Source organism: Gavia stellata, chromosome 3 (assembly GCF_030936135.1).
Source record: "Gavia stellata isolate bGavSte3 chromosome 3, bGavSte3.hap2, whole genome shotgun sequence".
NCBI classification, from domain to species: domain Eukaryota; kingdom Metazoa; phylum Chordata; class Aves; order Gaviiformes; family Gaviidae; genus Gavia; species Gavia stellata.
In genome coordinates, this window is record NC_082596.1 from 55280443 (window position 1) to 55304460 (window position 24018).

The 24018-nt window shown below is 44.1% G+C and overlaps 1 protein-coding gene across 1 annotated transcript in view; it reads right to left on the minus strand.

Annotated features, from left to right (window-relative positions):
• Positions 1-24018, minus strand: part of EPB41L3 (erythrocyte membrane protein band 4.1 like 3) — a 104712-nt gene that overhangs the window by 48567 nt on the left and 32127 nt on the right. The window contains exons 2-3 of the mRNA XM_059835969.1: positions 22744-22958; positions 17187-17384 (exon numbers count right to left, since the gene is read on the minus strand). Of these exons, the coding sequence (XP_059691952.1) occupies positions 17187-17384; positions 22744-22947 (402 nt within the window). The 5' untranslated portion in view covers positions 22948-22958. The remainder of the gene's footprint in view (positions 1-17186; positions 17385-22743; positions 22959-24018) is intronic.

Consider the following 24018-nt stretch of genomic DNA (forward strand, 5'->3'; position numbering starts at 1 on the left):
GAAAAGATGCTTCAGTCCCTTCATCATCCTCGTGGTCCTTTCTTGGACTCTCTCCAGTACATCCTTGTCTCTTTTGTATTGGGGAGCCCAGAACTGGACCCAGCACTGCAGCAGTGTCTCACCAGTGCTGAGGAGAGAGGAAGGATCACTTCCCTTGACCTGCTGGCAACACTGCCTAATGTGGCCCAGGATGCCCCTGGCCGCCTTTGCTGCCAGGGCACATTGTTGACTCTTGTTCACCTTGTTGTCCATCAGGACCCTCAGGTAATAATAAACCCTGTACTGTAGCAATCAACCTACCAAAACCGTATGTTACTGTACTGTGATCAAAGAATCACAGAATGACAGGGGTTGGAAGGGACCTCTGGAGATCATCTAGTCCAACCACCCTGCCAGAGCAGGCTCATCTAGAGCAGGTTGCACAGGAATGCGTTCAGGTGAGTTTTGAATAACTCCAGAGAAGGAGACTCCACAACCTCTCTGGGCAGCTTGTTCCAGTGCTCTGCCACCCTCAAAGTAAAGAAGTTCCTCCTCATGTTTAGATGGAACGTCCTATGACCAAGTTTGTGCCCGTTACCTCTCGTCCTGTCACTGGGCACCGCTGAAAAAAGACTGGCCCCATCCTCCTGGCACCCACCCTTTCAGTATTTATAAACATTAATAAGATCCCCCTCTCAGTCTTCTCTTCTCCAGACTAAAAAGACCCAAGTCCCTCAGACTTCCCTCATAAGAAAGATGTTCCAGTCCCCTAATCATCTTTGTAGCCCTTTGCTGTACCCTCTCCAGCAGCTCCCTGTCCTTCTTGAACCGGGGAGCCCAGAACTGGACACAGTACTCCAGATGTGGCCTCACCAGGGCAGAGGGGAGGGGGAGGATAACCTCCCTCGACCTGCTAGCCACACTCTTCTTGATGCACCCCAGGATGCCATTGGCCTTCTTGGCCACGAGGGCACACTGCTGGCTCATGGTCATCCCGTTGTCCACCAGGACTCCCAGGTCCCTTTCCACAGAGCTGCTCTCCAGCAGCTCAGCCCCTAACCTGCACTGATGCGTGGGGTTATTCCGCCCTGGGTGCAGTACTTCACCCTTGCCTTTGTTGAATTTCATAAGGTTCCTCTCTGCCCAACTCTCCAGCCTGTCCAGGTCACGCTGAATGGCAGTGCAGCCTTCCGGTGTGTCCGCCACTTGTCCCAGTTTTGAGTCATCAGCAAACTTGCTGAGGGCACACTCTATCCCTTCATCCAGGTCACTGATGACTATATTGAACAGGACTGGACCCAGTACTGCCCCCTGGGGAACACCACTTGTTACAGATCTCGATAAGCAATGAGGAAGATTATACGAGAATTGAGCAACCAACAACTTAATACAAAGGTGTGACACCAACTTCCTTATCATGCAGGTGCTAATAAGACCCCAGGAACCCTCTTTGCTATTTGGCGACATACAGGGAACAGAGCAGGAAGATTTCAGAAGTTATGTGCTGGATGATGCTTCCCAGACTGGAAGCTAGTTGTGCCAGAGAAAAATTTATCAGGATCCAGAGCTGCCACCTCCAAGAGGCAAATTTTGCTTCTTTGCAAGAGCATAGGCTTGGCTGCCACACGCCGGGAGGTACCATCTCTCAGAAGCGTGTCCTTCAAGCTGCTGTGGCTCCTGGTTTGGCAGTCCTGCGCTATCCCTGACACAACCATTTGCAACTGTCTGCGAGGCATTTCGGCACCCACCTTGCTGATGCGGTCTGAGCCTCTCTTCTGAGGCACCCTCACCCTGAACAACACACCTTCACTTGCTGGGTAACCCCCAACCTACTGGACCAGCCATCTTTCCTAGCTTTATTCCAGTGGAGAGGCATCCGTGCGGATGACCTGTCAACACTTGGGCTTCTTCCAGACCGAATCCAACCCTCTGACAAATTTCTCCCTGGAGGGGCAATGCCACACCGGGACTGGTATCTCAGCAAGGCCAAGGAGCCTCCATTCTCAGAGGGTTTCAAGGCATTGGCCCGGCAATGCCACAGCTGGCCTGAGCCAGTGCCAGCCATCACTTTGCGCAAATCAGGAGCTGGCCCGGCCAGCCTCCCCAGTCCCTTCCAGCTAGCATGGCTGTGATACTGGGATCCCTGTGCACCTCCACAGATGCTAAGGAGTTAATTGTCATCTACCTGATTAAAGCATAGAGTGTTAGTCTACTCTCATACTCTATTTTTACTCACGAGCAGATTAACTTCCTCTCGCTGATAGGGAACTAGGACGAGGAGCTGAAGAGCAGAAAACAGCCCCCTCAGCTTCCTAGAAATGAAAGCTATTGCAACCTCCAAAGTGTCGCATTTTGGAGCGCTTCTATTTTTGCATCTGATACTGCAGTCTGATGTGGATGCAAAACGCTGAGCAAGGGCTGGGGGAGGAAGCTGTCTGCAGCACGCAGGTATGCCCCTCCTGTCTGAAAGCAATGACAAGAGATCACATTCAGACCAAGTTTTGCGGACAAGGGAAAACACAAGGATAGAAAGAACAGCTATAAAGGGAATCATTTTTGCCACTAATAACCATCATCTCCACTGCATAGCACTTAGCAGGTCAGGGCACCCCAATGAAGTGAAACTTTTCCCCCCTTTCTGTTCAGTCAAGGAACACAGCGAGATGAACAAGTATCACAGCTGTGGACCTGGGTTTTAAATGGAAGGAGTTTGCACATATCTTTCTGCGCGAATACATATGCAAACACGACATCGCCACTTTCCTCGGAAAAGTTGTCAAGCTGCCAGGTGAACAACACAACACTAGCACCAGCCAGGCATTAAACTCTGTACAATTACTGTAATAACTTTAGTTGGGCACGACCGCTGGAAGAAGGACAAACAGATTAGTATCATGAAATCCTGGTAGGAATAATTGGACTTTAACTGATGTTGAGGTTATCTGGTTCACATTCCTAATTAGCATTTGCACTTTCCAGTGGATCTTAACAATACACTGTATAAATGAGTGGGCTGGCTCTAGCCTTGCATACTGTAATGTATTTTGGCATGTGGCTGTACTAACCTCTTCCTTTTCCCCCGTTCTTTCTGGTGGGGAAGTATTAGCTAATTTTTTCATTTGCAATGTGCATGATGAAAGAGATTCCAATTGTGTCCAGACCACTGATTTTATTCCATTTTACTGTTTCGATTTAAATTGCATTTTGCAAGTTATTTTGGTCGACACTTTGGTGTCTACACCACACGGGCCACACGGTGGTCTCCTCTGTGCAAACGCAAGGAAAACACCCATTCAAGTTAAAATGTATGTGGTAACAAACAGCTAGCATACACAAGCGGAAGTTTTTCCCTCCCCACGTTGCAGCTTCTGCAATTATTCTTGCAACACAAACAAGTGCAAATAATTAACTGGTTGTCAGGAATACTTTGTACTCGCCGCAGCGAGCACTCTCTTCCCACAAACTCCCCCAGCTGAGTCTCCAAGTCGCTGAATTCCAGCTTCCTGGCAACAAACTTTCTCATTCTTTCCTCATGAATTACCCATCTTATACAAAAATATGCCCAATCCCAGAGAAAAACATCACTTGTGCAAATAGTCATTACTTGCAAGTTCAAGTGCATGCAAGCTTCCGAGATCACTTTTGTACCAAGAACCCCATTTCTGGGGGAGGGATTTGACCGTCACAAATATGTCTGGACAGAATGGATCAATGAGCCAAGGACAACTGTATGCAGTTCAACAAGGCCAAGTGCCGGGTCCTGCACTTGGGACACAACAACCCCAGGCAACGCTACAGGCTTGGGGACGAGTGGCTGGAAAGCTGCCCCGCAGAAAAGGACCTGGGGGTGTTGCTTGACAGCCGGCTGAAGATGAGCCAGCAGTGTGCCCAGGTGGCCAAGAAGGCCAACGGCATCCTGGCCTGTATCAGAAATAGTGTGGCCAGCAGGAGCAGGGAGGTGATCGTGCCCCTGTACTCGGCGCTGGTGAGGCCGCACCTCGAATACTGTGTTCAGTTTTGGGCCCCTCCCTACAAGAAGGACATTGAGTTGCTGGAGCGTGTCCAGAGAAGGGCGACGAAGCTGGTGAGGGGTCTGGAGCACAAGTCTTATGAGGAGCGGCTGAGGGAACTGGGGTTGTTCAGCCTGGAGAAGAGGAGGCTGAGGGGAGACCTCATCACTCTCTACAATTACCTGAAAGGAGGTTGCAGAGAGGTGGGTGTTGGTCTCTTCTCCCAAGTGACAAGTGATAGGACAACATGGCTTCAGTAAGGGCAAATTGTGCCTGACAAATCTGGTGGTCTTCTATGACAGGGTTACAGTGTTGGTGGATATGGGAAGAGCAACTGACATCATCTACCCAGACTTGTGCAAAGCATTTGACACTGTCCCGCACAACATCCTTGTCTCTAAATTGGGGAGACACAGATTTGATGGATGGACTGCTTGGAGGATAAGGAATTGGCTGGATGGTTGCACTCAGAGAGTTGCGGTCAGTGGCTTGATGTCCAAGTGGCAAACAGTGATGACCGGCGTTCCTCAGGGATCCGTACCAGAACTGGCGCTGTTTAACTTTTTTGTCGGTGACATGGACAGTGGGATTGAGTGCACCCTCAGCAAGTTTGCTGACAACACCAAGCTGAGTGGTGAGGTCAACATGCTGGAGGGAAGGGATGCTGTCCAGAGGGACCTTGACAGGCTCGAGAGGTGGGCCCATGCGAACCTCATGATGTTCAAGAAGGCCAAGTGCAAGGTCCTGCACCTGGGTTGGGGCAATCACAAGCACAAATACAGGCTGGGCAGAGAATGGATTGAGAGCAGCCCTGAGGAGAAGGACTTGGGGGTGTTGGTTGATAAGAAGCTCAACATGACCTGGCAATGTGCACTTGCAGCCCAGAAAGCCAACCGTATCCTGGGATGCATCAAAAGAAACATGACCAGCAGGTCAAGGGAGGTGATTCTCCCCCTCTGCTCTCATGAGACCCCACCTGGAGTACTGTGCTCAGTTCTGAGGCCCCCAACATAAGAAGGATGTGCACCTGTGGGATCGAGTCCAGAGGAGGGTCATGGAGATGATCAGAGGGCTGGAACACCTCTCCTATGAGGACAGGCTGAGACAGTTGGGGTTGTGTAGCATGGAGAAGACAAGACTCCAGGGAGACCTTATAGCAGCCTTCCAGTACCTGAAGGGGGCCTACAAGAAAGCTGGAGAGGGACTTTTTATAAGGTCATGTAGTGATAGGACAAGGGGTAATGGCTTTAAGCTGGAAGAGGGTAGATTTAGACTAAATATTAGGAAGAAATTCTTCACCATGAGGGTGGTGAGGCACTGGAACAGGTTGCCCAGAGAAGCTGGGGATGTCCCAACCCTGGAAGTGTTGAAGGCCAGGTTGGAGGGGGCTTTGAGCAACCTAGTCTAGTGGAAGGCGTACCTGCCCAGGGCAGGGGGGGTTGGAACTAGATGATTAGGACAAGAGGAAATGGCCTCAAGTTGCGCCAGGGGAGGTTTAGATTGGGTATTAGGAAAAACTTCTTCACGGGAAGCGTTGTCAGACACTGGAACAGCTGCCCAGGGAGGTGGTTGAGTCACCATCCCTGGAGGTTTTTTAAAGACGTGTGGATGAGGCGCTTAGAGACATGGTTCCGTGGTGGACTTAGCAGGGTTAGGTTTACGGTTGGACTAGATGATCTTGAAGGTCTTTTCCAACCTAAACAATTCTATGATTTTATTATTTAACATGCATAGACAAATATGTGCATAATTTAATGCACATAATATGTGCATACACAAACATATACACATATACAAGTAAGTGAACATTCAGTGTGGTTCCACATGCAGAGGAGCTGGTGACCTCATCACAGCGCTTTTCCATCTACAGAGAGTCAGTCAAAGGTCCTAAACTGACATAGTCATTCTGCTAAGGAGTGCATTTTTATCTGCAAATGAAATAAAAATCTACATACTAAAACATTTCCCATATTTTTTCTGAAAGAGTTTGAGCTGGTCAAGATATGAAGGGCTGAACTGAACAATTCTAGAAGCTAATCATTGTGCGTTAGGCCAGAAAATTTCCAAATAGGGAGAATGTGTTTTTTAAACAAATCCTGATTTGAAGATGAAAAAAACAGCAGAAGGTTTATTTTTCCCAAGGAAGATAAATGGAAGAAGTCATTCCAAAGAAGTTTAATTTCATTTCACTTGTACACATTTGTATTTTGCATTTTCAGAGGATTTGCTTTTGTGTTGTTCACACTTCTCCACAGTTCCTCTCCGTGGGGAAAAGATAAAGGAGAGATGTGACAGAGGAGAAAAGAAACCCCAAATTTCTTCAGGTCTATCATTTCTCAACCGAAGTCCCCAGCAGGAAGCTAAGTGGGGAGCATCCAAGAATAAGAATAGAATGGATAATCTTTCCTGGAGCATCAATTGGCAGAAAATCAGCAAATTTTCCTCTGGTTTACTGAAGTACATCTTACAGACAACATGTATGGCTTGCAGGATGAGAGCTTTTAAAAGCATAACATGACTTAACCACTGGAATTTAGGCCCCTACATCCCCTGCTGTGCTTGCTGAAAATGGCACTGACAGTTCCAGAAAAATCAACATTTAGTTTATCTGAAAGTTCAGTGCATTGAGAGTGATGTTCTAGGCATTATACAAAACATTTTAAAGAAAGTCACTTCTGCTACTGAAAAAAAAACTTTGCTGAAGTTACCGGTACAACCTGGTACACCAAAGACAGCAGTAAGATATACAAAGTGACAAAGCAAACAACAAATACCTCACTCCCCTCTCCCACACAGACAAAGGAGAAAAGCTCAAAGCTAAAAGAAATGAACTCATCCAGTCTTTACTCCAACTAGTTTATGTTTCTTAGGGAAAAATCTTGGTTTTGGCATACGCAGAGTATGATAAATGAACATTTATGAGGACACATGTATCCCTTGGATGAATAACATAATACTCTAGCAGTTTGTAAGCAGTTCACCCGCATGAACAAGACCTTTCTGCCAGCCTTTCAGGTGGCAAAGAAAATAAAGGCAATGAAATAAAAATTTCAAAGCAAAACACATTCATTTTTTCGTTGTCAAAAGGAAATACCATTTAATCTTTTATGTACTTAATTATAGCTACTAATGAAACTTCACTGGTAAACTGCATTTGGAAAAGTCCCAGGTCACAGTTCCAAATACAATCTACTGAATAAACAATTTAGCCAGATGTGGGAAAAATTAAGAGCTAGGCAATTTCAGAAAGATATAGCTGAACAAAAGCTGTGTTAAAAAGACTTTTTTTTTCCAATATGAATATACTTCACATAAAGATATGTTTTCCTGAAAGCTGCATGCCAATTCAAGCTCTCCAAATGTTCTATTTCTTTATTGACATTTTTATGTGTGAGCCTGCATATACAACCCAGTAGGTGACTAACATATTCTAATACTGTGAAATAAAAACAGAAATACTATTTTGCCTATCTGCTTGTTAATTTAGAACTCTATCCCATACTGCTCTGCACATATAAATGAACATCCCGTAAGAAAACTCACAGTGGACTAGAAGGTATTTTGACACACAGTGATGACTGATCATTTTCTTTTTTCCCCCCATCATGGTAGTACTATAATTTATCAGTTTATTGATATTTATTGTAATATAGCACATTGAAACGTATTACCATTCCTGAAAATAACATTTTCTGACACCTATCTTCAAAGTACTTAATACAAGCATTTAGATAAATATGTAACACCGTCTATGCCATACTTACATGCCTGCACCAAGTGTCAATGACATTGTATAACATGACATAGTTTTTATCAGGGGCAACCTTCTTTAATGCCATTTGAGCTCGCAATCCTAAAAAGCCAGCACTAATCTAAAAAAACCCAGGGGACTGCTAAACCCCAGTAAGAAGATTGGTGACCTAGTCCCAGCTCTGGCATCAAACCAAGTTAGGGTTTTTGCCTTCTACATCAGCAGTAGAGATCACACCAGCACTGGCACCACATAAGCTCTAAGCGTACCGATGTGTGCGCTACACGGTTTGCACACTTAGGAATAAAGTGGGCACTTTGTTCATGGCAATGCAAAGCAGCAAAAGGGGCACCTGCGAAATAAATAGCAAATACTCTGGAGCACGTCTTTATATGTGGAAGCATAACAGCCATGGCTACACGTGCACAACAGCTACAGAAATACCTGTCAAACGTGATGATTATCAAACGCTTGGGCATCCCAAGTGCATCAACAGAATTCATACTGCAAAAACTGAGATCTGCTAACAGCTTACAAGCACTACTCTCCAGTAAAGGTAAAACACAGAAGATACTATTTCTCAAACAGCAGTTCAATTCTCAGCACATTGATTAGTCTCACACGTTTGCTAAATCCTGACATAAAATAATAAACCGTATTCCACGATTTTGGAGGCTTTTCAACACAGAAAGTACCCGCCTTGCTCAGCCTTAAGAACACAGATTGTTTGGGTTTGGATTTTAACTAGACGTGCAGCTGGTCCACTGGCTTAATGCCTCCTGACTGCCCTACCGCCTCCTGCAAGACACTCTGCAGTATCTCAACCGAGTCTCTTGGGATTCAATACAGCAGTTGAAGCTTTCCAGTGGGGGTTATAAATATAAATATTTTCCTTATTCTACCTATACTTGGATGAGCTCAGCAAACACGCATCTCTCCTGTGTAACTGCTAAGTATGCACAAGCCTAGCACCGACACAGCAAGGGGAACCAACCGCTACTTGTACCATAAATAGTTACTGGCATATATCAGCAAAAATCAACCATAAACATTTTGTTTATTTTCAGCTGAAAAAAAGCTCTACTGTCAACATAGTCCGATTTACAGAGTAATCTTGCTATATGAATTTAAAAGCCACAGAGCTCTCCCTGACCTACATTGCCAGGCTGGAGTGGAGGGAAAAAAAAAAAAAAGTCCTACACAAACCATAGCACAGAAAGATGCTCTTGAGACAGGAGAAGCAGCACGATGATCAGGCTTTTAGATTTGGGGTACCTTGGACAGTATCACACCATCAATGCTGGGGTTGTCAAGAAAACTAACGTAGCCTATTCTCAAGCTACATCCAAGCTTTATCCACTTCAAATCAAAACCATTTCTGTCAGAGCAAGATAAACCATAAGAGACAGACCTCACTGCCTATCAAAGCTTTGCTTTGCAAGCAGGTATTTCCTCACCACCCAGTCCTATCTCTGGTATTTTGTTCACTTTATCAAGAGACAGGGATAAGAAAACATAAAAGCAGCCCAGTGAACACTGCATGGGGCTCAGCTGGAAAAAAATCACCCATATGAGGTGTCAGGATTTTATATAACAGCTAATATTTTTAGAGGATGATAATAAAGTGAACATTTACTTAGTTTTGGTCTGGAATCAGCAACTCTAAGTGTTAATGTGGGGATGGCACCTATAAGATGGGAGCAACTAGCAACAGAGATGAATTCAAATGGCTTGGTGGGGAGCTGGAGCAGGTAACAGGCAGTTGAGCAACACAGAAACGAGTCAGGAAACATGACAAAATGGAGGGAGGCTTGGCAGAAGTGTGACTGGGCAGTGAGAAGAAAATCAGCAACTTCTCTGGGAGGATGGGCATGGGGGAGATGGGGGAATGGACAAAATTGTCCAGAAATAGCAGGAGGCTTTAAAATCTGAGCCTCCATTTGGGGAAGGGAAAAGGGTAAGCAAAGCCCTTCATCCACTGTTTGTGATTTATATTCCAGTAGCACTTAAAAACGCGTGCGGAGGTTGGGTGCTGGCTGCACCAGGCACCCCAGCAAGAAGCAGCAGGCTCTCTGGGGCGAGGACCACCCCAGGTGATGCGTCCGGAGAAGACAAACATGGAGGGATTGACGTAGTCTCACCCTGGTGAGGCTATCAGCAAGGATGGTGACAAGGACAGGACCCCTGAAGCCGACAGACCTCTGTCTGTCTGGGGTAAAAGGCGGGTAAAAGATCATCCTCTCCTGGGCTCTTGCAAACAGGTTAACCAGCAATGAGCCTTGCAGTACCTAGGTTAGAGTGGGCATGACCAAAAATTTTTTAAAAACTTCTTCAGATGGAGAACAAGCTCTTGTTGCCTCCTGTTCAACTGGTACACCAAGGGGAGGGAACCGGAGGCAACATTTCACTCGGAAGTTTTCAGCTAATCATTTATTCCCTAGAAAACACAGTTTCAGGGCAGCTGAAAATATTTGTCAAGGTAGGTTGAGCTCTCTCAATAGTTTTCACCATTATGAAAAACGGCTGGCGCCTCCAAAGTACCAAAATGAAGATTTTTGTCTGCTAAACCCATCATTTCACTGCCCAAATAATTTTCAGAAACTATTAATGAAAGGTAACAGATAAGAGGACTAGATGCAGAAAATAGATGTGGAGAGCACACATACAAGTATTTTTTGTTGTTATTTTAAAATTTGGGCATTTATTTTGATAGCGACAATATCTTTTTTTTTTTTTTCTGCCAAAAGGTGGAATTTAAAGCCCAATCTGCTGTTTACTTGGTGGGATGTCTGAAGGAGTGACTTGGGTTTAATTCTTGGTTCTCCTTCAGTCTCTGTAAAATACCTGCATATTAGTTAGAGGAAATACAAGAGACCCCAGCTGTCTAATCGCTTAGGTGTGTTTTCCTACCAAGGTTGTAAGAGACCTCCTCCCTGAATACCACGCAGCCCAGATGTTCCCAGATGTGAGGAGCTGCAGGGGAGCTGAGCTGCTTCTGGCGAGAAGGAAACCCTCCAGCCCCACAAGTACCACACGAGCATCCTCCCTCTGCCTTCTGGCATTTCCAGAAGGCTTGGTTCAACCTGAATTGACTTCATTTGATTTAGATTTCTTTAGCTTCAGTGAAATGATGATAATAATAATCAACATCACTAAAAGGGAGCCCAAACATTTTTATTTTTGTTTCAATTACCAAACTGAAGCAAAAAAGCTTTTTCTGCTCAGCCTCATAGTTGATTATTAAGAGCTGGACAACATCGGTATCAATTTCCAGACTGTTACACTTCTTGAATTGACCAGTAGTTTAACTCATAAAAAGCTGCCTACAGTATTTGGAAAAAGCAAGCCAGAAAAGTTGTATATTAACTCTATTCAGCTGGAACATATTCAGGCAATACTCACAACTCCTACTGACATGTGTCAGGTAGCATAGATCTTAACTGAATCCCCTGGCTAATCTAAGTCAGTCCTAATTAGTGGGTCTGGGGACAGAAAACATTCTGTGTAATAACGATGATGCATCTCAACCCAGTCACATTTACTGAAACACGTCCTGGGGAAGGAACAAAAACCTAAACCAAAGCTCTTCATATTAAATTAACTGAAATGTAAGCAACGAGTAGGTCAAAAGGAAAAGTCTTATTAAAAAAATTCCCTCTTGCATTCAGTAATCAGTTTCACATGTAAAGCCATTTGCAAAAGACTGTGTGGAATTCATTAAACAATTAAAATGTGCAGGGGGTAACTGAAACTGTATCCTTCAGAAAGCACACTGAATCTTATTACAGCGGTTTCCTTCCTGACCTTAAAGCCTACCTCAAAATGGATGAGAAATTCAATGTTACTAAACTCCCCATGCAAAAGTGGGGCACATGTCCAGGCGGAGACGGCTCCTGGGGAAGGGTTAGCTCAGATGCTGCATGGGGAGGGGGACAACGGGGCCAGGCGTTCCCCCAGAGATGGGTTTTTCCTCCAGAGGTAGTCTTGCAAGCCAGATTTGGAAGACCAGGAAAAGAAACACATGCAGCACTGAAGTCAGCCACCACTCTCCTTCATTTCTGGCAATGGTGGCAGAGCAGAAATAAGTCTATTTGTTCTCTATTCTTCAAAGCCTCTCCTATGACCACCTTCAATGACTTATTTTTTAAAGAAGCGTCCATGTACTCTCAACTTTTCTACAGGAAAAAGAAAAATTCATGTGTAACACAATACTCCATGCCCATTTCGTCTCCAAAAAGGAGTTTCAGCACATACTTGTGCAGGGCAGAAAGGGACCTGTTCGCTCCAGTCTGCCTCTGTCCATGATATAAACTCTGGTTTTGAATGTATGGAAATAATCCATCTCACCATTGCAACTCAAGCACGCTCCTCTGAAGTCATCTGAGGACATGGGGAAACCCACTGCTGAGAAAATGGGGTCTCCATCGGGGAATCACCAAAGGTTCATCACAAAGGCGTAGCAGGGGCTACAGCACGGGACACCCAACTACTGCCCAGGTCCCAGCAGCAGCCTGACTGAGAAAAATGGATGAAACAAACCCAACCAATGGTGTATTTTTACCAATCTCCTCCTACCTCAGCTGACCCCCATCCACCAAGACAAGGGGATACCAGTAATGCCTTCTGAGACGTCGGCTTTCCACGTGCTCTGCAGCCTATCTGAATCCTACAGTAACTCACTGTTTGATGTAGGGCTGCAGAAATGCCACCGACAGGCTGCTATGGAAACATTTGTTTTCATTTACTGGTGTCCTGCACGATAAGGAAGTCTGAGCCATAGAGGAATGAAGAAAGAGTATAAATTACCAATGGGCTCAGACAGCTGAGCCTTTGAAAATGAAATCTAATTATTTTACCATTTATTTAGAAAGATTATGTTATAGCTTTCTGATCTCATTTTGCGATTAACAACATGTATATGTTTAGAGCAGAAACAATGAAGGCAAATTCCAAACTGTTTTAGGAAGACGCTTCAAATCCGGCTACATGTAAGGGAGAGGATGACAGCTGGTTCCACTTGCATCTTTTAATTAAAATGTAGTAGTCTAGATAACAGAAAATTGAGATGGGGCAGAGAGGGAAGAGGAGGGAAATAAATCCTAGGAATAGCTGTACTACAGCTCTTGAAACTCCCTGCTTAAAGTGGGAGGAACCCAGAAATAAGTTATTTCTGCTTGGTTTTTTTGTATCTTAGGAAAATCCTGAACTAGTGCGTCCACTGCCTTTTTTAAGGTTATCTGAAATCCATTTGCAGTCTCGGATCTTGCTTTATCTTTGGTTCTTCAAACCAACAATGCACTGTATAGGTGAGCTTGCTTAACGGAGAAGTCTTCAGCACCCTCTTTGCAGTGCAGTTTTGGCCCCAGCTGTGGACTTCGCTGCTTTTGACAAACAGCATTTCTGATGCTGATGCTGGCTGGGAGAGTATAACGAAGAGCCCAGGGAGAACTGCTTCCAGCAGAGGTGGACATCCAGGGGGAAATCACTGCTCAGCATCCCTCTGAGCAGACTGCGTCGACTCCTGTGACTGGGCGCCCACTAGAAACCTCCAGCTTCTTCATGACATTAGAGAACACTTAGTGACCCTGAGTCTGTTTTTCTTTGATAGACTATCAGGGACAATGTCAGCATACAGCAAATACTTCTGCTCCAAAAGCCAACAGCTGTCCCCGGACAGGCAAAGCACCGTTAGGTGGCCATCCCACCTCTGAAAGGAAAAACCCCTCTTAAATAAGCCCACCGCTACCATCGGTAGGCTCCCAGATGAGAGCGGCAGCGGGGGTACAGATGGTAATGCTTCTGTTTTATGGCTTTGGAGAAGGATGAATGAACAGGCTGGGTTACCTGCTTAATCTGGTTTTGGCTTGTAATGTCTTACTGCATGAAAGACTTTCTGGGTCAGGACAGATACAGCACACAGGCAGTAACACTGTGGGGCCTCAAGAGAAAGCTTTTACCTGGCATTTGCTTAAGATCCTTTCACCAAAAGGGTACCACATTAGATGAACCACTACTAACCTCAGCTTTGAAGTTACCTCTGCTACATTTTGCCCTGTAGATATCTCTCATACAATATGAAAAAATCCTGGCGTCACAAATGCTAAGTACTGGACATCAGAGAGACAGAAAGATACAGCAGAAGGCAGTGAAGACGTTCAACATTAAATATGGAATAAGAAAGAGGGGCTTCTGAAACAAAGGACACCAGGGGGATAATGGATTAACCAAACCTGCCTCAGAAGCATCCAAGTCTGTGAGCAATTTTGGCTGTCAGGTCATTAACTGGATGAACACATAATTGATAAGCTGTAGGTTGCGCTCTACTTGAGAGCAATAAGCTCCTTTAAATGATATTAATATTTAACATATAAAAAAGCATTTGTAATTTGCAAAGCACTCTGTAGAGTAACTGATGGATTCTATAATGATCCCCAACTCCCAGACTAGGGAATACAGTTCTGGAGGGATAAATATCTGGCCCACATCCAAATCAAGATTCACTGACAGAGCTATTATTCTAGCTCAAAATTAGGTTTCTAAGTTTCTGGTCCTTCTAGATTACACTGCTTTGTAGCCTTCAGTGGGCAGAAGCATGACACACAGACAGAGCAGGAAGACAGGAGCTGACAACATGGGATGACATTTCTGACTCGCATCCACCAACTGTCACATCCCTACCCTGGGCCACCACCCACACCGAAAGATGCAGTTAAGTGGGTTAAACACAAGGAATGGAAATATTAAATATTTGATTGCCATGTGTTGTCCACCCCTCTCCCCTTTCTTTTAAGGAATTAATCTTGGGGAATTTACTGACCTCCATAATTTGTTGGGTCTTTATATCTCCCCCCCCCCTCCGCCCCAAGTTTAAGGGATACAGTAAGTTCACTTGTAGGTGATCCTTAAAATATGATAGCATTTTTCTGAAATGTGACAGATTACTTCTCATGCTGCAGCACTGCGTTTCTGCAAAACAGCCACAGAACTTTGTTATTACACAGAATTACTGTAGGTGAACTTCACCTTCAGCCTCCTACATCGCTTCCTGAGATGTCTCCCTGCCCTACTAACTCCCTTTGTATATACTTTTTCTCCCTGGGAGAAAAAGCACAATGAAAAATCACATAGTTTCTCTTGGCTGGACACAGCATCCTTTTGCTGTAGCTGAACTTTATGCACCTGAGAAGTGGACTCCCCTGGGGATCTACCAAGTGTTCCCATGGGCCAGAGTGGGCTGTGCCAGAGAGGTACCTGCAGTTGCATCCTCAATACACACAGTATGCTGACAGTACTACCTAGGAAGGATATAAAGTCTGGATCGTCCATTTAAGGTATGTAAATGCATACATCCCTCCAGTTCCACTAGTTCCCTGAAATATTTGTGCCTTCTAAACTGCTCCCTGAAATATTTGTGCCTCCTAACTAACTTCCATTTCAATGCACCCAGGGGTCTGCTCATCATCACAACTTGTCATTTGAGAATTCATCCTTTTAGAAGCTCTATTCTCATCAATATTACATCCTGCCTAGGAAGTCTAGCCATCTTAGAGAAGCAGATAAAGTGATTATTGATGACAGTAGATACAACTTCAAAATATTTCAGCAGTGTAAGTAGAAAAAATGCATACAAAATTTATATTGGACATTATTCAAGACCTATTCAGAAGCTGCAAAACAGAGAAATCTGACAAGCAATAAAACATGATGGCTTCTATATGCTAGCATTTTGACACTTCAACAGAATCCAAGTTTAGTGAAAAAGTGAAACTTCCTAAAAGGAAGTATTATTCACAGCATTTTTTTGCATAAGTGGAAGTCTAACATAACAAATCTCCACTTCTGCTCTATCCTATATTCCCATAAAGCTCAGCCTGCTGGACAAGATTTCCTTAGAAATCCTATTTGGTAAAATTCGTTTGACTGTATTCCAAAAAGTGACTCACATTTTATAACCACATGGCAGAAGTTGAAACGAGTTTGACTCTTTCCATCAAAGCCAGTATTAGTCATTCTTCCAGCTTAATGGTTTGCACGCTATTCTTCACAGACAAAACTGGGACCGCAGGTCAAGAAATGACAATTTAATGGTCACAAAGTATGTGGCCAGATAGCTATTGCTAGTCTGAAGGAAACAACACAGGACTTGGCCAGTGAAACTAAGAGATACTGATAGCATGCCTGCTAAGTTGCTGTAAAAGTAATAAAATCACAGCTCCTGTGTTAGCATAGAAAAATTTGGCCCAAACTACAAAGCCGTGGTTAAATAAAAATCATAAAGTTCTTCCTCACCTGCCACTTTCCAAAGCACTTAAAGCAAGAGCGGCTGGAGGATGCAAGGGCTGAGTGCAATCTGACTGTAAAGACATCAGGATTTGGCTCCCAGTCAGATACTCCTTTCCTCCACCCTCTCTCCTTCTTTGTGTTACTGCAGGTTCCCCTTTCAAGCCTGCAGACTATCCCATCTCTACCTTTATACTCTTCTGTCCTCCACAGGTGGCTTTTCTTCTCCGCCGCACCCTGTGCTTGCCCAAAGGAGGGCTGGCTTTGCTGAGCCCTCCAACACACATCCTTCCCCTCCCGGCAGCTGCTTGTGGCCTCCTGACCTAAAGCAGGCTCAGGACAGGCTGGTCTGCTGCCCAAAGACCACCTCGGTGATGTGTCTGGAAAGGTTCAATGGAGAAATGGATCCACTCTGAGATGCTGAATTTGCTTATGCCCACTATGAGATGCTGAATTCGCTCACGCTCTTCTTCTCCATGGCCTTCTGGAGTTGAGGGCAAGGCATCCTCTTAGCACGGGTCTGCCCACAGGCACAGACAGGTTCCTAAGCGACAGTGCAGCAAAGACCATCCCTCCCAAAAGTAGTCTCCTGGCAAAGTCCCAGCAGGGAAGGCAAGTTTCCTTACAGAAAACCACCAGCAACTTTCTCCCAGTAACATTCAAACACAGTTATGATTCACAGACATCGTGGAGAAGCACATAAAACTCACCACTCTCACTGCTATTTGCTCCTGACATTTCCCCTGCCTACCCTGGGTGTCTCTCATGCCCCCGCTAATCTCACGATGGTCAGAATTACTGTTTGGACAGTGACTCAATGTGAGTCTCGACTCAGCACAGTACCAAGGAAAAGAGAAGCCCTATGGGCTCAAATCCTTCTTTGTTTATGGGCTTTGCTGCCCATAATTCATTTTCTGCATTCTGTTGTGGCATGTGCTGACATAAAATTAATCCAAAGTCTCTGGCTGTTCCAGCAACTGCTTATGATCCCTCACCCAGCTCAAATCTGTGCAACGTCTTCAACGTCCAGAGAAAACAATGAAAGCATCTCTGTGCTTGGCATTAGCGAAATATCAGGCCATTCTTACTTTTGCTTAAATTAGGAATCTAATTTCAAATGTTTTCCTCCAGACGGGATGAAAAAAAGAAGACAAAATGTAATTTACCTCTACTTCACACGCATATTCCGATCCATCCAGAAGTGTCACTTTGCACTGCATATTTTTCGGTTTCTTGACAATCTTTAGAGGAGACTTGGAAAGTTTGCTAGATGATGATTTCTGAGAGAGCTTGTCGTCCTCTAGCTGCTGGTATTCCAGCTGTTTTGCACTCGCAGCAGCAAACTCCTGTTCTTTGTCTGTGTCCTACAAAAAGAAAGAAAGATGGTTTTGAAGTGAGATAAACCAATCACGCAATGCAGTACAGTATGCACCCTGCACCCAAGCATTTAAGTGAGCCTAGTGTGGGGCTTGAAGAAGAAAGCCCCTGATGCAGGACAGTCTTCTTTATCTGTTGAAAAGATTTCCCATATTCCCCGTATTCCTCCCAGCCCTTCCTTCTCACTCCAAAATGTACAGAATATCCATGAAGGAGGGGCATGCATGAAAATACTTTAGGCTTCTACTTTTTCCATAGGTACAAAATCCCACTTGGACTTCTTGGACCTATTTATTTGTCTGTTGGAAATGCTGAATAATTGGTAAACGTTGTGATGAACAGATATTTCTACAGTTTCTTGATATTACTTTTAAGTCCCATACCTATTAAATCATATGATGCTTCCACGGTGTCATAGGGAATAAGAAAATACCATCAGGTTTGCACTAATTTCACTGTCAGTGAGAAAACAGTCCCCTGAATGAGGGGACAGACCCACCCATGACATCGTGAATTCGCAGGGGAATGCTGACACGCCTGGGAGAGCGGAAGGCTCCCCAAGCACCCAAGCAAAAGGTTAAACAAACAGGATGGAAGTGAGGGGCCAAACGACTATTATACGTGCAGCTGGCTGGCTAATGGATGATAACTATGGGATGAGAGGCTGAATTTTGCTCTCCACTGATGCCCGGTAAGGCCCTCAAGCCGGCGAGAAGTAAGTGCTATTTGAAAGACAAATATACTGCAGGGGAAAGGGGAGAGAAGAATCGACCGTGGTTACTTTTGCTTGGGTTTATCTGAGGGTCAGACCATTTGAAGAGTTACCACGATGCAGCACAGCTCGTGGTCCTCTCCACAGCACTAGATGAAAGCCAGAACAGCTCTAACAGCATTTCACCCTTCCTAGCAACAGCACTATGCCGCAGTCATTACCCTTCTCATCAGTTATGCCCCTGAGTCTCCAAACAAAACCTCAACAGGAGTGCAGTAACACTGAAGCTAAAGCTTAAACGAAATAAGTAAAAATAAAACCCCCAAACCTTTCCGTTACCTCACTACAAGGAAAAAAAACCCCAAACCAACTGTTTTGGCTCTGAATGATTTCAGTGTACTAAGCATCGCTGGAAATATATTGTAAATTAATCCTCCAAGTCTGTTTCCATTCATTGTCTATAACAAACCTTCATGAGAATGGAGCAAATCCATCCAAAAGCTTTAATCTGCTTTGAGACCAGAACAACCTTGCATCGTATAACCAGCAACAACAATGTACCTCTGAATCACAGGGAACCTTCCCCGAAAGATTTCATACAAACCAGCCCTAAGCTTCCCCTCTGCCTTCAGGTGAACGGGGGAAAGAGGAATTTGGAATCAGCTCTGCTACCAACACTGCCAGCTCCCACCAAAGCCCCAGCAAATGGCAGAGAGGCAACTGCAAAGAGGCGAGGTAAGACCCATGCCCCTCCTTTCCCTGTGAGAGAGGACATAGCAAAGGTCTCCTGGGCTTCCCTGGGTGGGGAGACAAGAAGAAAGTGGGACTAGAAAGATAAAAAAGCAACACAAAAGCTGCTTTCAAAATCCCCCTCATCCCCTGAGCCCTAAGTTCGTCCCCCGGAGCAGCCCAGCAGCCTCCGACTCTTCGCCCATCTAGCTCCAGCACTGGAGGACTTTCTCCTTCCAGCACTTGGACACCAGCTCTGCGTCTGGATGTCAAGGTGCTTGCATACCTTGAAGGCTGGCAGGAGATGAAGGCACAGCATATGTCAGTGCATTAGCTGTTCGCTGAGCATTTAACGCTCACAGCGGCTGTGACGAAGGGGGAGAGTCCCCCCAGGCTCACAGCGAGGCTTGAGGCCAGCTACCCCGCTACCACAACTGCAGCCAGCTGGCAAGTGGTCCAACCTACTGCACCGAGAGAAAAAGAAGACTGAAGATGTGTCCTGCTAGCGCCTCTGTGAACAGCTGCGCTGCTGCTGATGGCCAGTGGGGCTCTTTGATGATTTCCGTACGTTTTGTTTAAAAAATTGCCAGGGAAGGTGCACATGCACATATGTGGGTGCAAAAGTCTTTCCAGGGCTGGAAAAAATATACTGTCATACCCAGTGGCTCACTAGATTTCTCATGTGAGAGTTACCACACCGCCCCAACAAAAAACAACCAACAAAATAAACAGATGCAGGGAATTAATCTTCAAGAAAACGAGAAAGCTGCTTGAGAGAAAAGCCCACAACAACAAGGGCACCCAGCAGACATTTAAATTTTAGAACCATCTTCAGCCTGCAAACAATTTCTGTGAAACCTAATGGATTGGTGATTATTTTCCTTCATGAAGATACTCAGTATCTCAAGACTACAGCAGACATTTGTTTATTTATAAATATTAAAAAAGAAATAGTATTGAGGTTATTTTGTTTGTTAAGGTCCCCTGACTTAATGTAGATGGGAAATGTGTCTAGGTTAAAGTCATACAAAGGATTTTCTCTCATTTGTCTGAAGAACAAAACATGCCAAGAACTATTAGAGAAGATCCCCCAAACTATGCTGACATGTTCAGGCACTGAGGTACTTTCAGGCTGTATTAAGACTCTTCTTCTTAAAGAAACCTGACATCCCGGTATCTAAGAAAAACAAAATGGTCTGTGAAAAACCCATGCACTCAGTGAATTATTTTGAACTCTGCAAGCATAGCTGCATTTTCTCCTAAATTCTTCTCCATGATACCTCTGTGCTGTATTGCTGCAGTATTTTCAGCGTCGTGGACTAAATTCTAGTGCGGCACAGTTGCTTTAGGGTTTGTGTTTTTTGAGCATAAGCTCTCTCATCTCTATCTGTATTACGGTACCTTACTATGACACAGTATGTTCAACCCCTTCTGAAGCTGGGCCCCCCTCTCTAAGCAAGCATTTGGAATCACAGGATTCAGCAGTAATGATCTTTGACACTTCACAGCTTCTTGCTGGGGTATGAAGTGATATTACCAAGCTTCCACAATGCATGAATCCCATCTACTTATGATAGTTGCTCAGAAATGTCAGTGCCCAGCCCATGCGACGCCTTCTTGCTCATTTTCAACGACATAGGAAGGTAGGAAGATTGTAAAATTGCATTATTGTACCTGATCAAAAGGACTCATTTCTGTAGTAACTGCTAATCTTAACATGAAGAAGCCTTTTTGTCTTCATTAAAATGTTCTTTTTTATGTGTATAGAATGACAACAAAAAGCCTCTGTCATGGATCGGTCACTGAAATCTTTCTTCCCAAGGTTCTCTCATACGAGCGACACCAAAAATAATCAACTTCCTCACTGCGATTACAGACGGCGAGAGAATGATACCCATTACTCCTTCAATTTTTGGCTTTTTTAATGACATCATTGTCAATAGCTCTGTCTCTTAGTGCTGCTTTTAAGTGGTTCTTTCCTGTGATAGGGACACTTAAGCCACTACGAAATATACTGGGCAGATCACTGCAGCTGGATTTGGCAGTCAGCTTACAACAGGGACTTTTGGATTCAATCTGGTAATCTCAATGGGAAGGTCTCACATATCCCTTCACTAACCCAGTTCTTTTGTCAAGGCTTCTACAGACACTAGCTCACAGTTGATCTTCTTTGGGAAAAGAAGGGATCACAGAGCACACGAGAGCAAGTCTCCAAACTCACACCTCCGTAAACACAGATGGACAGGTTTGCTTCCTAAGGTTTTGGGGTTTTTTGTAGTTATTTTGGGGTTTGTTTTAGTTTGTTGGTTTTTTTAAGATGAAAAGAAACTTGCAGCGGAAAGATTACTGAAGATGTCTGGAGGAATAAAATTAATAATACTTATGCCTAGGCCTGATAGAATTACACTTTAAATTAATGACCAGTTTGTGCAGCACCTTTCTCTTTTGGACAAGCAGTCCTGCCTCTTTTTTCCCCAAACTAACAACATGCAAATTCTGATCTATTTCAGAGACCAAAATTGTCCCAACACATGATCAGTGGATGTTGGAGCAAGAGCAGAGAGGTCTTTGATGGGCATGGAATGAGGCTGATCAAGGGTTATCAACAGTAAAAATGGTTAGAAATAAAAAAAAATAACCAGTTCTTCCAATGGTTGATCTTCAATAGCAATAAACACCAGAAATTCTGCCCTGCCATCTCTACCTCTTGAGATATTAGAGGTCAGACATAAGACATCTCTTTTAATTTGGTCCCAGAAACATTTATTGTCCCAAGCATTTAGGTAATGCATCCCTAAATAAGGGAGATACAAAAACACTTTCTATCTGAAATCACTTAAACCCCCATTTTTTCCCCACCAACAGCAAGTTTGTGCTGTAGCTCTGTCGACAAAAGCTTAAAACCCAGACCACAGCCAGCCCCAAACAGCTTCCACAGGAGCACTCACGCTGATTTTAAGCAATGCCTTACATCTACTTGCTTCACCAGCACTGTCTCCCAAGTAGGTAAAATAACGGGACCCCACTTCAAACAATCTGAATTTTATAAAGGCTGGAGGAGAGGAGGACTTAGACTGACTTATTCCACTCGTCAAAGGTAAATGCGATCAGATGGAGGTCATAACCTTACAGAGCTAAGGGATGTGATTTGCAGATACCTCATTAATTGTGTGTCACTTATTGATGAAGAACAATGCCTGTTAATCGTATTGACTGGAAATTATTAGCGGGAAAATGAAAGCAGCTTCCACAAATTTAATAAGTGCAACAATGAACCAAATGGAAAAGCAAGTGATAGCCCTTCTGAAACCTATTGCGGGAAAAGTTAAAGTAATTATAATGCAGTCATTTCAGAACTACAAAAAGCTTAAGGGACCACAGATTCTTCATGGCTCACACATCAGACAAGCAAGCATGAAATCAGTTTTCAGCAGGTGTCAAAGAAATGAACTCTGAAAACATTTTCAGCTTCTTAAAAATTGGCCACTGTTTGCTATCTAATGCAAATGCAAGATTGGAGATGTTTCCTGCTTAGTTAATAAGACTGCCCTTGTATTTAAGCACTGGAGGCAGAAATGAACTAGCAGCATCTGTTTTTAAGAAAGGCTTTTCTGTACGTTACTGGTACTATGCTTTGCATCAGATCTGGCTGGTGGCTGAATAGCAATTGACACTAAAAGAACAGAGCAGGGCATGAATTTCAAAACATTCTGCATGGGAACTATTATTTTTTAAATGCAAAAGACCAACCAGTCAAGATCTACAGCACCACACCAAACAGCCTTCCATGCATATCTGAATATATATTTCTGCTCCTAACACACCAGGCTCGTTATTCCCCAGGAGCAATAAGTGGGCACGTAGCTAGCTGTATGCAGCGAGGATGCATGCATGGGCTCCCTTACCTGCTCCTTTTTCACTGGCGTGCTGTGGGCTGCCACGGCCGAGAACTGCTCGAGTGCGTTTTGATGCTCTTCGGTCAGCTGCTGCCGCTGCTGCTGCTGCTGCTCCTGCGGTTGGGTCTCCGCCACCCCTTGCTGCGCAGGGCTCTCCTGCTGATCCTGCTCTTTATCCTTGGACTCAGAGTCCGATCCCGATTCTGTAGTCATGGTTGGTTATTCTGTAAAAGAAAGTGAGCAGACCTACTGAGTATAATCTCGTAGCCATGAATTTGTAGGCTAGGCTTACACAATGGAGAAACATCAGGCTCAAAGTTTTAATCTTAATATGCCCAGCCTTTAAAACTAAAGTGGCTATTACTGGCCCAAGGAGTATCCCTAGGAAAGCTTCTCTGGTGCAAAAGACCAGGTCTAAATGCATCTGTAGTCTGAGGAAGAGCATGTTGCCATAAAAACTTATTCAACATTTTAATATACAGAGATTATACAAATTGCGTTGAAGTTACAGACAGACATACAGTTCCACATAGCTCATAATTTGTAAAAGGAGAGTAATACATTGAGAAAAGCTCGTGTGATTGAGGGCCCTAAATCCAACAGAATTCACCGCAGTTTGGGTTTCTAAACCATGTGGAAACTTTTGAAAACACTAAATCTTTTGTTCTTTACATTGAAGTCAACAGGGCTTGAACTCCTCAACACCTGCATTCCCTTTTGGAAACGGTCTCAAGTACTTTCGATGCTTCCAGGCAACATACACACTAGAAACATCTGAAGTGGGATCTGAAGTGGTCCCACCAACATCAGTACAAATGTACAACTGTCCTTCAGCACAGTTCTGTCCTTCCTGCTTGAATCCATCCACACTTCTGTCATTTCTTTCTAAGTACTGGAGCATCCAAAAGAAAAGATAAATACTTCCATTAAGTCATTCTAAGTATTAGACTTAAAGTAAAGTGAATGTGACTTTCCTTGAATGTGAAAAGTCTGTTTGGACTTAACTTTGTCCAGTGCTAAAATAAAATTAAAATATTAGCAATATTCATTCAAAATCTTAACCACTTCAATTAAATAGTTTCATTACAAATATGTGGTTGGCACCCAACTCAAACTATATAGACGCAAACCCCAACTTGAAGAAATACCATGGTTTTGTATCAAAACAAGGATTTGAAAAAGCAGACTGTGCCAGTTCAGCAAAGAGAGTCTGCTCTTAACATTTGTTACTTGTATGCTCTTAGTCCTTATGGTCTTATCCTCGAGCATTTTGCTTTTAAGCAA